Source organism: Diplotaxodon limnothrissa, unplaced genomic scaffold (assembly GCF_057381915.1).
Source record: "Diplotaxodon limnothrissa isolate DT_005_m unplaced genomic scaffold, D_limnothrissa_male_GT1.1 unmapped_scaffold_2, whole genome shotgun sequence".
In the NCBI taxonomy this organism is placed as follows: Eukaryota; Metazoa; Chordata; class Actinopteri; order Cichliformes; family Cichlidae; genus Diplotaxodon; species Diplotaxodon limnothrissa.
Genome location: NW_028188556.1, coordinates 200,374 through 215,947, shown reverse-complemented (window position 1 = coordinate 215,947; position 15,574 = coordinate 200,374). Strand labels below are relative to the sequence as shown.

Below are 15,574 nucleotides of genomic sequence, written 5' to 3'. Positions count from 1 at the left end.
GTATTTTAAATACGTAACGGTGGTACATGTATTCCGTTACTCCCCAACACTGACGATACCCATCCTTAGGTGGGACTGACAAAATATACTGGGGACTTCCCCCTTCAAGCATGAAACTTGGTATTTGATACTTTTGCTCCCTTACAAGAATAAACACAATTCTTGACTGTTGCTCACTTTCTTCATTTTTATTGTGACTTAAACTCAGTTGAGCAAATGATTACAACTATTAACCAGAAGACTGGATTGGGGTCCATTTCTCCCATTATAGGATATAAAGCAATAATAATAAACAGAGCTAAACAATGAACCAATCGAAAAGAGCATACTGAACCTTAACCCTCATGAAATGTAAGATCAGTTTTCCTGATGCAATTAATAGAATAATGTAATAAACTGAACAAACAATGCTGAGAGTTCTTTACTTCTCTGGAAAAAAAGAAAAAAAAATTTGAATATGGATCATCTTTTCACTCAGGTGTTCAGCAATGACTCACAGCTGTCCCACATTTTCTAAGTATATACCTTTTACACCGTATGAATTCTCATGTGCTTCTTTAATTGTAGCTTATCGACAAAACTTTTCCCACAGATGCTACAAGGATACGGTTTCTCACCTGTGTGAATTCTTACATGGCAGTCCAAACGTGACTTCTGAATAAATCCTTTGCCACAAGTGCTACAAGAATGTGGCTTCTCACCTGTGTGAATTCTCGTGTGTGTTTTGAATCCTGATGAGTCAGCAAATCTTTTCCCACAGGTGCTACAAGAATAAGGTTTCTCACCTGTGTGAATTCTCCTGTGTTTTTTAAACGCTGATGAGTCAGAAAATCTTTTCCCACAGGTGCTACAACAATATGGCTTCTCACCTGTGTGAACTCTCATGTGTGTTTTGAATGCTGACAAGGTACAAATTTTCTTCCCACAGGTGCTACAACAATATGGCTTCTCACCTGTGTGAACTCTCGTGTGTGTTTTCACCGCTGATGAGGTAGCAAATCTTTTCCCACAGGTGCTACAAGAATATGGCTTCTCACCTGTGTGAACTCTCTTGTGTGTGTTGAACGCTGATGAGTCAGAAAATCTTTTCCCACAGGTGCTACAAGAATAAGGTTTCTCACCTGTGTGAATTCTCATGTGTTTTTTTAACGCTGATGAGTCAGAAAATCTTTTCGCACAGGTGCTACAAGAATATGGCTTCTCACCTGTGTGAACTCTTAGATGTGCAATCAGTTTGTATTTATCAGGTAAAGTTTTTCCACACACGTCACATTGTACAGACTTGTTCTTTGTGTCTGTTCTACTTTGACTCACTGACACAGGACTGTTGTCTACTCTCTGACTGTGATGCCTCTTCTTCAGCTCTGCATTTCTAGTTGACCTTGAGTCCACATGCCCATTTTCTTCATAATCTCGGCTCTCTACTTCAGCAGAGCTGTGAGAAAGGAGCTGCTTGCTGTTTGGTTCTGGTTCACTGTGGTCACTTTTCTCATAAGCAGGTGTCACCTTGAAAGTATCAGTCTCCTGCTTCAGTCCAAGCTGCTCTCCCTCCTGACTTCTGCATAGTTCCTCCTGCTCCTCTTTAATCTGTGGAGGCTCTGGGTCCTTCTGGTCCAGACTGGAGTTCCTCTCCTGGTTAAAGACCTGCTGGTCTGTAAGAACATCCTCTTCTTTAAAAGCATGCTGCTGATGGACATCTAAAGGCACAAAGGGGACAAAATGATAGCAAAACAAACATTTGAGAAAATATTTACTGGTCTAAACCATTAGCAGATCTCTACATCTTGAGTATGTTGCTCATATATACCACTGAAATTTAAAGTGTATAAATATGTGAAAAATTAGGAGGTTTGAAAACTTTGAGTTCTTCTTGTGCCTTGAACCCCTGGCTAGTGTTGCGAAATCAGTTTTACCCCGGTTCTTTTATTCGTCGAAACTTCCAGAGACGGCACCAGAACTCAGTAGTCATTTCACAAAACCTTTAGTCATCTTTATAAATCTTCACTCCTTTGTCTGTGAAACACAGTTTTGTATGGGCGACCCCATCATAAAACCCCCACGGTGTGTTGCAAACTTTGTCTGTGTCTATGTGCACGAGCACATGAATGCCTACATGTGCGCGTTCCCACGTCTCTATGTGAGTGCTCGTGAGTGACTGTGTATGCATACCTGTGTGTATGTGTGAGTGCACATGAGTGAGTGTGCGTGTGGATGTGTGTGCGTGACAGTTAAAACACTGTGGGTGTAGGTGACTCCCTAGGTCATAAAACCCTTCTCCCTTCCAGACCACAGTTATCCAGTTACAAATGTTGAGACCCCCACCCAAACATTCTCTGGGGAATTTCCACTCAGCATTAACTCCTCTCGGTTTTACTTTCACAGTTCAAGTGGGGGAGGGGTCTCCTACAAACTACTCCTAAGTTCACGACACAGTCAGGCCTTTATTATATTGAGGGCAGTGTCTCTACAATAGTTCTACATTCTATGTTAACACATTTCTAAACTCTAAAATCAGCTAAACATTCCTACACTAGCTATCGAGCTGGTGGGTAACAGACGTCTCTGAAAACGTCAGAGCACTTTTGCAAATAGGTGATGTCTTGATAAACCGTGCAGATATCTGAAGTTTACACAGCTACATTTCTCACCTGAAAATATGTTAAAAGTTAGTTTTAATATTACTCTTTCTGGGTGACAAAATTAAGTAGCTGCCGCCATTGTTGGGAACGTAAATTGGCTGGGGCGCGTTATAATTCCTGGGATAGGTTGGGCCACGAAGGATACACCCAACCCAGCCTTCATATCTGGGGAAATGAAGGACGCATTTGTCGGCCGCATGGTGATGCAGCCCAACTCTTGATAGTGGCTCAAGAGTCGGGAGTTCGCCTTGTAATCGGAAGGTTGCCGGTTCGAGCCCGGGCTTGGACAGTCTCGGTCGTTGTGTCCTTGGGCAAGACACTTCACCCGTTGCCTACTGGTGGTGGTCAGAGGGCATGGTGGTACCAGTGTCCGGCATCCTCGCCTCAGGGTGGCTGTGGCTACAATGTAGCTTGCCATCACCAGTGTGTGAATGGGTGGATGACTGGTTGTGTAAAGCGCTTTGGGGTCCTTAGGGACTAGTAAAGTGCTATACAAATACAGGCCATTTACCATTTGGAGGAGTCTTCGAATTTGGACAGCCTTCATTGCATCGCTGCAACGTAATGGCCTACAAATGCAGACTCCGAAGGATGCAGGCCCTGAATTTGGACACAGCTATGATACCGGACACTGCTTCTTCTTCGGGGTATAACGGCAGCTGTCATTCTTGTACATGCAGTGCTGTCATCTTCTGTTTCAGTCCGTTATTACAATCTTAAATCTTACAAAACTTCACACGACACGTTGACTATTAAATTAGTGGTGGACGATTTTGATGGTAGACTAATCATGGCAGCCCTAGAAATAAATAAATGTTTTTTGTTAAATGAATGTGGATGTCTGGATTGGCTATAGTTATAAGAAGGCATGCTGGGGCAGAGCTCTCTTACACAGTGTTTTGGCTGTGCCTGAAATGTCATGAAAACTCTCTTCGTTTGATAAATTTCAGTTTAGAAACTCTGAATTCATTTTTTCCAAAACAGAATAGAAATATTTATTCATACTTACTCAGACCTGTAAACTGTTCAAATCTCACCATTTCCATGGTGCAGAGGAAACATGTAATTCTTAAACTTAAACTGATAACAGAACAAAATGAAACTTGTGTTGTTGGCTTTGTGTCTCTGTGCAGATTTTGTCTGAGCAGTGGGTGGAAATTTGAAACTCAGATGTTTCACATCTTTCATTCTGCTGAATTCTTATGCACTAATTTTTCACCTTTTTGCATGAATTAATGGTGGAAATGCATTTATGTAAATGAAAATAGAAAATTATGCCAAAGAGATTCATTCATGCTGCTTTTTACTTTTGGACCTTCAATTCTTCCTGTGCCTCTGAAAATAAATGCAACCAACTAACCTAACCCAGCTGTCTGCATGTCTCTGGAGAGTGAACAAGGGGAGAACATGCAAACTCCACACAGAAAGGCCCGGCCACATGGTGGAGTCAAACTCAGGACCTTGTTGCTGTGAGCCAACAGCGCTACCCATTGTTCCACTGTGACACACATGAGTCATATTCACTGTTATTAAAACATCACAGTCTTACATACCTATTCTGTGTAAGTTTATCTCAGGTTTAGAGATGGTCTCCAGCAGTCTGAGCTGCTCTTCATCAGTCCAGACGATAATGCCTTCAGCCTCCTTCTTCAGTCCAAGCTGCTCTCCCTCCTGACTGCTGCAGAGTTCCTCCTGTTCCTCTTTAATCTGTGGAGGCTCTGGGTCTTCCTGGTCCAGACTGGAGTTCCTCTCCTGGTTACAGACCTGCTGCTCATCCAGACCCCCCTCTTCCTCACAGTCATGTTGTTGTGGGAGGTCTTGAGGAACAAAGAAACACAAGAACAATAATTACAAATGTGTTGATATAAAAACTCAAACTATCTTTTAAAAGCTACATGCTAACATGTTAGCATCGACGTTTCCCAAACTAAACTGCAGGGTGACACCATGAAAACATCAGTGTCTGAAATCCTTCTTTAAACAAAGCTTCACTTCAACTTCAGAGAAGTCTGTTAACAACTTGTTAAATGTGTTTTCTGCTGACATCTAACTAGATCTTTACTGCACAGTCTCAGTGTTTACAGAGGATCTAAAACACACCTGATGTACTCAACACTGGAATCTGTTAGAGAAAAAAAGTTTAATGAATAAATCAATTAAAATGTTTTAAAACCTAACCTATCAGTGACCATGGACCTGCACCAGTCCAACATAGTCCATCACTGGACACTGACCCACAGCACTGATAAATACCCAGTTTAACATCTTCTAGTAAAGTCAGTCACACTGAAGAATCTGAGCTTGAACAGCACAGAGTTAAAAACATGTCCATACCTATGATGTGTGAGTTTCTGTCGGGTTTCCGGCTGATATCCAGCAGTCTGTGCTGACGGTTGATCTCCTCCTCATACTGGACGATGGTTTTTTGAACCTCTGAGAAGATTTCTTCACAAACAGCAGTTAGTCTCTCCTTGATGAACTCTCTCAGATACTGAGCTGAACTCATTGCTGCTTCAACTCAGGCTGAGCGGATCGATACAAGCATTGATAGAAGCGATACAGATGTTGCTATCAGATCCACACTGATGTGACGGGATCAATACTTCAGTTTGTGTCTCTCCTCCAAGTTCAGTCCGCTTCATCAACAGCAGCCATGTCTGCACACACACCGCTCCTCTACCACAGTAGTGCTGTCCTCCTCCGTTCTTCTTCGGGGATTGATGGCGTTTGACAAATCAGCTTACAGGTGCATTAATCCCGCCTACTGGACTGGAGTGTGGACAGGAGAATAGCAGGAAAAACAAGGATAATTATATTCTTTCATCAGTCTTATAATTCAATAGAACAATCATCCATTTACTCGTAGATTTCTGAGTTTAATGAGGAGTCTCTCTTTCCAGAACATGTTGTATGGCTGTATTAAAGAAGACTGCTATCATCATTTCCTTATTTGTTTGAGCTTTCCTGATTTCTGATTCCAAATATAACAAACTATCCATCGTCCCTCCTTTACGAAACCCACTCTGATCCCCAGAGAAGAGACTGTTAGTATCTAAAAATCAGCTTCATCTGTTTTCATTCTCTCCCCAACAATACGATGGGTTTTTAACTAGTTTACTATTATCTGCTTCCTGACTGATGGAATTGTGCCTTTTTCATATACAATATTAAACAGTTTAATATCACTTGAAGTCAACTGTGTCATGTGGGCTAACATGTTGTAACACACACCATCCTTTCATCTTGCAGTTTGCTGAGCATTTAAAATGCACACTGAATTCATCCAACACGTTTATGAGAACGCATCAATTTACTAGACGATTTAATTACACACTAATCAATATTTATAACAAATAATATATTTATGAGCACAATATCATTTTTTAAATAATCTCAAAACATTTCTGACTGTGTGTCTAAATGAAATAAAGTCCAAGATAAGTCAATAGCTGTGTCCCAATTCATAGGCCGCATCCTTTGGAGGCCGATTATGCCACAGCCAGGTGATGAAGGCTATTGATAGGTTTGTAGCATAAACCTATTCGCTGGAACATTAAGGACAATTCAACTACACAGCAAACAGCATTAAACACCAAGTAGGCAAAGTTCTTCGTGTTACTCATGCATGAGGGAGAGAACCACGACAAGCGTCGTTCCTTCGCTTGGCCCCAGTCGCTCTCGTCCGCTCCCCCGTAACACTGCTCTTTTATTAAGGTTACATGAATATACATAGGTTCATTAACATATGACGTCTACAAACACACAAAGAGTACCTTGCGTGTGTGTCTGTGGTCAGAGTGTGACCCCATAAATGACGTCCCTAAACCTGCTGGTCTGGAAATCCAGCAGTTCATCTAAACAAAAGGCACTTAGCCTAAAACAGATAGACACGTTTATCCTACCATAAAACAATAAGAGAAGGTATGCCCTCTCCCATGCTCCCAGAGTGTGGGTGGGAATGCCAGAACACTAATAAGCAAATAAGCACAAAGCCTTTGCAGACTATTAAGGATCACACATCCTATCACTACACAATCGATTATACACCTCTAAGCATATATGGTTAAATATTTCTAAGCATAAATGACAATAAACAATACAAATCTATCAGCTATCCCAGTTAAAAGTCTGCTCCAAATGCATCCCACAGATGCGTCCTCCTTTTCCCAGGATTTCAAGGATGGGTTGCGTGTATCCTTGGTGGCTCAACCTATCCCCAGGATTCATAGCGTTGCGGTGACTGTGGATATACGGTTCACAGGGCTTGCAAAATTTCAAAATTCCTGGAAGCCCTTCGGGCAGGGACTCTTCAGTTTTTGGTAGCCCAAAAATAAATTTAAGTAGCCGGAATAAAAAAAAGAGAGCAATTCTTTGATTGATGTTTTGTTTCCTGTTTTGTTTCCGTTACAATATTATACACTAAAGTATAATATTGTAACGGAAACAAAACATTAATCAAAAAATTGTTGAAACAGAAATTACAACATTGTATAAAAATTACAATCATCAACTCAAATACTTGGTTCTAATTGAACAGAAATTTCTATGAACTTGTAAGAACTGTGTAGGACATGAATCAGTCTGTGTCAGATCCTGAATTTGAAATTTCCACTGAAGTCACAGGTAAGAGACAAGTGGAACCAAGATCTAGGCCATTTGCTTTTTGAAGTTTGCAAAGACTGCTAAATTTTGTCAGTGGTAGTTCACTCTTTGCAACATAGTACGCTGTTTTAAACTGATTTTCAGGTTTATTTTTAGTATGTTATTGGCAATTGGTGTTTGTTCTGGGAAAGATATTGCAGACTGAGCAATAATGCATTTCTTGCATTTCTCATGGGTTCTAATGGGGGCCTTTCTTAAAATGACTGGTCCCAGTAACAAAGGTCCTTGTCGACTCAGAAATCGAAAACCAACAACACACCCGGCAGAACATTGTTATTTACATGGGTGCACATCAGTGGTCCGCATGTGCGCATTCGCTGTCAAAATAAAAGACGTGCACCAGATAAGTTGCAACGCGCGTTTGCGTCCATATAAAAAGGCACTGTTTTTGTCCGCTAGAGTGGGATTTTCACGGCACATTCTGCACCACATCTCTGTGCGTTCATCATTTGTTTGAAGCCAGCTCACCTCCTGCAACCACTTTTCCGAGAATACGTGCTTCTTTTGTGGTTCGGACTCCTTCTGACATTTCTTTGGAGGTGGAGGAACACCAAAATAATTGCTTAAAGGAGCTTGCTTCTTCGACATTATTCTGTCCCCTGCATGCGTGGTTCTGGTACACGAAGTGACAGATAGCTAAACATATGCTGTAAGCACTGAAAGCGTTGAATGATGAGTCAGACGTGAAAGTAAAGTTGAGGGCTGTTTACTTGTTTGTCTTCATCAGCGTACAACTTACAGTGATTTCCCAGAACTTGTCAAACTACAAAAAATACAAAAAGAAATATGCGCAATAAAGAATTATGCATTTGCTTCACATGGCGAACAGATCTAGGCATTTATATATAAATCTCTCCAAATATGCATAAAATCAATAAAATATACAACACTCACTACTTATAAAGATGAAACAATTCAAACTTACAAACAATGCTTCTCCATGGCATAACACAGGTGGATGCTTAAGGATTAAACAGGGAGACTTCTGGTATGCCTCATTGTGCAAATCCCAATACTAAAATGGCTTCCTGCATTACCCCACTCATGTGACTCTAAACATCCAATAGGAATACAAGCTAAACCACATAAAAATTCACTTGACCGCAGTCTCCAAGCTAACCACTAGGAGATGCTAAAATTCTCAATGTGCACATAACATTACAGACATCTTTAACAGTTCTAAACAAATGTCTGTCCTCCTCCAGAAAATCTTATGTACGCAAACACGAGATGCAACTTCTTATCCTGTGCGCGTTTTTTATTTTGACAGCGAATGCGCACCTGCAGACCACTTATGTGCAGCCCTGGTTATTTAGCTCGTCATATTGCAGCCACAGAAATTCTTTTGTCCATGAAACCATAAAGCTGCACTTTCTTTTTGCCTTATAGTCTGATTTGTCATAATTTTTCCGTTTTGTGGTAAGCTTTTCTTTGGCTGTCACTTCTTCACCCTGACCTGTCTTATTTGGCTCAGCAAAACTAAAATACAGTGGGGCAAAAAAAGCATTTAGTCAGCCACCGATTGTGCAAGTTCCCCCACTTAAAATGATGACAGAGGTCAGTAATTTGCACCAGAGGTACACTTCAACTGTGAGAGACAGAATGTGGAAGGAAAAAAAAAAAATCCATGAATTCACATGGTAGGATTTGTAAAGAATTTATTCGTAAATTAGGGTGGAAAATAAGTATTTGGTCACCTCAAACATGGAAAATCTCTGGCTCTCACAGACCTGTAACGTCTTCTGTAAGACACTTTTCTGTCCCCCACTCGTTACCTGTATGAATGGCACCTGTTTGAACTCATCATCTGTATAAAAGACACCTGTCCACAGCCTCAAACAGTCAGACTCCAAACTCCGCCATGGCCAAGACCAAAGAGCTTTCGAAGGACACCAGGAAAAGTATTGTAGACCTGCACCAGACTAGGAAGAGTGAATCTACAATAGGCAAGCAGCTTGGTGTGAAAAAATCAATTGTGGGAGCAATCATCAGAAAATGGAAGACATACAAGACCACTGATAATCTCCCACGATCTGGGGCTCCACGCAAGATCTCATCCCGTGGGGTCAAAATGATCATGAGAACGGTGAGCAAAGATCCCAGAACCACACGGGGGGACCTGGTGAATGACCTGCAGAGAGCTGGGACCAAAGTAACAAAGGTCACCATCAGTAACACACTACAACGGCAGGGAATCAAATCCCGCAGTGCCAGACGTGTTCCGCTGCTGAAGCCAGTGCATGTCCAGGCCCGTCTGAAGTTTGCCAGAGAGCACATGGATGATACAGCAGAGGATTGGGAGAATGTCATGTGGTCAGATGAAACCAAAGTAGAACTTTTTGGTATAAACTCAACTCGTCGTGTTTGGAGGACGAAGAATACTGAGTTGCATCCCAAGAACACCATACCTACTGTGAAGCATGGGGGTGGAAACATCATGCTATGGGGCTGTTTTTCTGCCAAGGGGACAGGACGACTGATCCGTGTTAAGGACAGAATGAATGGGGCCATGTATCGTGAGATTTTGAGCCAAAACCTCCTTCCATCAGTGAGAACTTTGAAGATGAAACGAGGCTGGGTCTTCCAACATACCAATGATCCAAAACACACCGTCCGGGCAACAAAGGAGTGGCTCCATAAGAAGCATTTGAAAGTCCTGGAGTGGCCTAGCCAGTCTCCAGACCTCAACCCCATAGAAAATCTGTGGCGGGAGTTGAAAGTCCGTGTTGCTCGGCGACAGCCCCAAAACATCACTGCTCTCGAGAAGATCTGCATGGAGGAATGGGCCAAAATACCAGCTACTGTGTGTGCAAACCTGGTAAAGACCTATAGTAAACGTTTGACCTCTGTTATTGCCAACAAAGGTTATGTTACAAAGTATTGAGTTGTATTTTTGTTATTGACCAAATACTTATTTTCCACCCTGATTTACGAATAAATTCTTTACAAATCCTACCATGTGAATTCATGGATTTCTTTTCACATTCTGTCTCTCACAGTTGAAGTGTACCTCTGGTGCAAATTACTGACCTCTGTCATCATTTTAGGTGGGGGAACTTGCACAATCGGTGGCTGACTAAATACTTTTTTGCCCCACTGTACAGTGGGGCAAAAAAGTATAAATTTAGCTAATGCAGTCAGTGAGACTAGTCTCGTTTCACTTTGACAATATAAGTGGACCTTAAAATGTTATTAATATATTAAAAAAATATTCTACTAAAAATAATCAGTGGTGAAATTTAACTCGACTCAAATGGTAAGCTTCAGTGAAAATTTAACATACATTTATTTCAATTTCATATCATGACTTCTTCTCAGCTCAACTTCATCTCAGAAAAATGTTTTTCTTTTAAAGTGAATATATGAATACTTTATATAAGAATGAGACAGACTTATTTTAATATATAGCAGCACTATATTTGTCTGAAAGCTTTAGTTACTCATAGTAATGAGTAGTAGTAGTAGTAGCAACTCATAAGTTAAACCCAATTTTAACTTATAATCACAATGCAAACTTTGTACTTTTTATTTAAAGAGAAAAACAGCTAAAGGGAAACAGGACAGAGACAAAATCCAGCAGAAAGTATTTAAAACAACAGCGACAGACTCCAGTGTTATACAGTGGGGCAAAAAAGCACCTGGCAACAGAGGAGCTGCGAAATCTTTGTTATTATCTTTTAGTTTACATTTTGACTGCCCGATTGTGAGCCTGTGGTTATGCACAAAAACAACATTGTTTTTATTTTATTTATGGAACATTATTATTTAATAAATGCTAATAATTTATTTCTGAGTAAGTTTTTCTTGTAAATCTACGCTGTATGTTAATAAGATAAGATAACTCTTTATTGTCATTGCACAGTCATAGTACAGTAGTACAATGAAATTGGAAAAACTGTCCTACGTCGGCACTACATATAACACAACACGACACGATATGACACATCACATCACAACACAACAAACAACACAACACAGTATATTAACTTAGTATAAAAAAGAAGAATAAGTGTATGTGTATTGCACACTGTTATTAAAAGTGCCTGTGTGAGATTTGGGACACAGCTTTGACTAAGAACTCTTTTTGTTCTTACTTTATGGCTTTAAAAAAATATCGAGATATACATCGTATGTTGCCATCCAGCTAAAGAATATCGAGATATGAATTTTGGGTCATATCGCCCAGCCCTACTCAGTTAAGACTTTAAGAATGCACAAGCATCTACCTAAAATCTATTTATTTAGTCTGTCGTCTGTGGTATTATTAGGTACAATTATAATGTATTGTTCATCTCCCTTAAATAAACAGGCAACCTTAAAGTATGAAATATTCATATATCAAAAACACTTAAATTTGTCTGTTGTCTCAGTGCCCCACAGGCCTCAATGTGAGCTTGAAGCCATGTATAATTTATAAAAATAAACAGATATTGAAAGAAAGCCAGGGATGTGTTACGTTCACATTCTCAAAAATTATTTACTAGGACTCACCTATCATGTGACTCGAGAGCGCAAACACTCATTAAAACGGCAGTCTCCAGGTATGTTAGTGCACTCATCCCTGACTGTCCAATCGATCAATCAATCAATCAATCAATCAATCAAGGCTTTATTCGCCAGGTGCAGGTTGCCCTGCAGTGAAATAGCCCCCCCAACCTTACACACACAACACAGACATCACATGGGGATAAAAAAAAAAAAAAAAAAAAGAGACCTCTACTCATGCTGGGCTCCTGGGAGGACAGCATGAGAACAGGAAACAAAAAAACTCCTCTGCACAAAAAAAGCACATAAATGTCCACAGCACAACATTATGGAACACGTGACATACCACAGGGTCGGGTGGGGGGTAAGGAGTAAGCCGAAGCAAACACAGCAGCCATCCTGCCCAGCGCTACCATTCCAGTGCGGGCTCAGACCCACCATGTTCCCAGGAGGGAACAAGCATCGAAGGCGTTTGGAAAGGGAGGGGGGATGAGTGTGTGCATATCAGTGTATGTGTATGTCTGCGTGTCCAGAGTTCAGCTGAGACAGTGTCCTTCGCCCTGCTAGGCTAAGTAAACAGTCTTCCAGTCTGCAAGAACCCTGTTATCATGGTTCCGAATAGGTAGATATCTTCAGCACTCAGGCTCACCCGAGCCCAGACTTCTCGTTGAGAAAGGGGTGTCAATTGCATTTAGGGACCAGTTGATCAAATCCATAATTCCTCTTTTAGGTTTTAGAGAACAGACTGTGAGAGAATGTTCCAGGGAAAAGTAATATAAAAAACACGAGACTAGACAAGGATACAAGAGGCTAAGCAGGGAAGCTAAGGGAGAGGAGGAGAGGAGAAAAGTGTGACCGCCTTCGTTAAGAGCAAGACCCCGGCGGGGTCACATATTGAAACGGACTGACATGCAGAGGTGCAAGTCAGCCCAGGTTGTATAATTTTTGTCCAGTTTGACCCATTTAGCAGAAGTCAGCCTGTTTAAGGCTCTGGTATCTATTCTGTATGATGACATGGTATGATTTTCTCATCCAATAAAGGAAAATTTTAATATATCGGTCTACTCTTCATTTTATCAGAAACAGTTATCACAGCTTGTAAATTTTATTTTTATACATATATGTAAGCATTGAGCCCAAAACTGCATTTTGGAACTGAAACTGAATTCAAAGCAAATTAATTCATTTTCAAAATATAAAATTCAATTTTAATTTAGTCACAATCAGTTTCAAACCAATAAATTGAATTTCAAATTAGGCTAATTCATATTCAGTTTTAAAAAGTATTTATTCAAGTTAGAATTCAGATTCAATCTGAGCAATTCAAATTCAAACTTAACTTAGTCAAATTTAGTTTCTAATGGCACAACGTTCTGCCCATAAATTTCCTCCAGTTAAATACAGATAAAACAGAAACTTTAATTGTGCTCCTGATTACATGTTTTCAGAAATTAAGCAACATATCAGGTTTTAGACCCTTCAGTTCAATCGAATCTCAGAAAAGTTGTCACTTGAGAAACATTCCAAACTACTGTTTCGTAACTGTTTGTATCATCTAAAGAAACATTTATAAACTCAGACTACTGGTGTCAAAGGCAGAACTTGAGATGATTATTCATGCTTTTCTTTCTTCTCGTTTTTAATTTTCTGATTGTTTTATATTATTATTTATATTTCTGGTTTTATTGTGGAGCAGTTTGGGATTTTTATCTGTGAAAAGTGATATATAAATAAATTTTACTTACTTGATGTCTTTTAAATGTGCTATGTAAAGAAAGCTGACGTGATTTGTGACTTTACTAAAATTTCAACCTTTTCTTCATCATCAGTTGCATTTATATCGTTTATTTGGCACTATTGAATAGTGATAAATACTTCAGACTTTCCCAGGTACTAACACCTGCTGTCACAGCTGACCCGCATATTAAATCAGTAACACTCTGTGAACTCTCTTTTTCCCTTTCAACATCAATACACACCAAATTATTATCTTATGGATAAGCCAGCATGTTTTAGAGTCGGGTGTCTTTATCTTGCTGAACCACATCCCTGCAAACACTCATCAGAGATCCGTTTCTCAGTATTTTAGCACTCTTCATCTCTCTACAGGCGTATTTATCGCTGTTGTAGCTGAATCTGGTTCCACTCACCGAACGACGACCGTCTGGAGACGATTTTATGATCACTTTAAATCCGTCCTCGTGTGTCGTTGTCACGGTTACACTGCGCTCACTGTCCGTTTCCTCCACATTACAGGTTCACTTTCACTCTGCTTGTTGTTCTTCTTTTACGCTTTGTTCTTTGTTAGTATCTTTTATGATATTTACTAGTGATGTGACGTTCTGTATCGCGGCTTCAAAGCTTGTGTCGAGTAATGGAGAGAGCGTTTCCGCGATGGGCGTATCGGGGCTTGCGTCATTTATGGGAGGAGCTGAAAATGATGACGTCCGAAGCCTCGCTGCCCGGCTGTACCACGTGACTGGTTCAGGAAGTGGTTCGAACTTTGCCGCGAGCTATCATAGAGATATAAACCCCTCAGACTTCATTCAAAATGTGGGTGTTTGATGGAGAGTTGCGGTTAGTGAGAGTTTGGAGACAGTTTGGAGGTTTATGAGAGTGAGGAGAGAAAGTCAGGAGAGAATGGAGCCAACTAAGAAGAGGAGGATGTCCTCCCCTTTATGGCAACATTTTGATTTTATTCCTCCCAACAATTCAATTCAATTAAATTCAATTTCTTTATTGTCCCACAGGGGGAAATTAGTTAAACAGCAGGAGGATAAAAATAAACAGAACAATACTATAAAAAAATAATAACAATAATAATGATAGAAAGTTCCAGGACAATTATTTGCCATTAAGGAGACAAGACGCAGTAGGGATAAAAGAGACCTGGAGTCTTTTGGTCCTCCTCACAGGTAAAACGGCGGCCGGAAGGCAACAACTCAAACTCACTGTGAAGTGGATGGTTCACACAATTAATAATAGAATGAGCCTTTCTAAGCACATTTCTATTGTAAATGGCCAAAAGTTCATCTTGCCAGCGCCCTGAAATTTTGCTAGCAGTTTTTACCAGAAGTCCCAACCGATTCTTATTCTTCACTGTCAGGTTACCAAACCAGGCAGCAATACAAAAAGACATCACAGATTCGATAAAACTTCTATAAAACAAAGACAACATCTCAGATGAGACATTAAAAGATCTCATTTTCCTTAAAAAGAACAGTCTTTGTTGAACTTTTTTAGTAGTGGCATCAGCATGAGATTCAAAACACAGTTTATGGTCAAGTACCACACCTAGATATTTATAACTCTCAACGATCCCAACATCGGCCGTTTTAATGATAGTGGGTGATGAGCTATAAGAGGACTTCCTAAAATCAATAATCACGTCTTTAGTTTTTGACACATTAAGTGAGAGGAAGGACTCATCACACCAATTCACAAAATTATCTACAACCTGTCCATGGCCTGACTCCTCCCCCACTAGAAGACTGACGATCACTGTGTCGTCAGCAAACTTCAGGATGTATCTGTTTGTGAAATTAGTGCGACACTCATTCGTGTACAGAATAAACAGAAGGGGAGAGAGACAACAACCCTGCCCTTAGCAACAGGAACAATAATACCGGTAGCATGTTTCCAAATCGTAGGTACTGTCTGTAGCTCTAAAGAAAGTGAGAAGATATAGTGAAAAATCCCACTCAGCTGATCAGCACAAGTTCTCAGTACCTGTCCACAGATGTTGTCAGGTCCAGGACTCTTGCTTTTGGTGTGTCTAAAAAGATTAG

General features: G+C 40.3%; 2 protein-coding genes across 3 annotated transcripts in view; both read right to left on the bottom strand.

Moving 5' to 3' along the window:
• LOC146606939 (tripartite motif-containing protein 16-like) overlaps positions 1–15,574 on the bottom strand; it is a 40,637-nt gene that overhangs the window by 16,908 nt on the left and 8,155 nt on the right. The window lies entirely within an intron of this gene.
• LOC146606940 (uncharacterized) lies at positions 456–14,144 on the bottom strand. Its single transcript, XM_085349193.1, has 5 exons — positions 13,937–14,144; positions 4,974–5,408; positions 4,193–4,456; positions 1,038–1,697; positions 456–869 (listed from the first exon to the last, which is right to left on the bottom strand). Exons 2-5 carry the CDS (start codon positions 5,143–5,145, stop codon positions 529–531), a joined length of 1,437 nt encoding a protein of 478 aa, XP_085205319.1. The 5' UTR covers positions 5,146–5,408; positions 13,937–14,144; the 3' UTR covers positions 456–528.

Bases quoted from the DNA above. Each gene is read 5' to 3' on its own strand.
- LOC146606940 (XM_085349193.1), bottom strand. From the start codon at position 5,145: ATGAGTTCAGCTCAGTATCTGAGAGAGTTCATCAAGGAGAGACTAACT. The intron at 1,698-4,192 runs GTATGTAAGACT...TTGTGCCTTTAG, and splicing joins GATAAACTTACACAGAATAG to ATGTCCATCAGCAGCATGCT. The intron at 870-1,037 runs GTGAGAAGCCAT...GAGTTCACACAG, and splicing joins ACACAAGAGAGTTCACACAG to GTGAGAAGCCATATTGTTGT.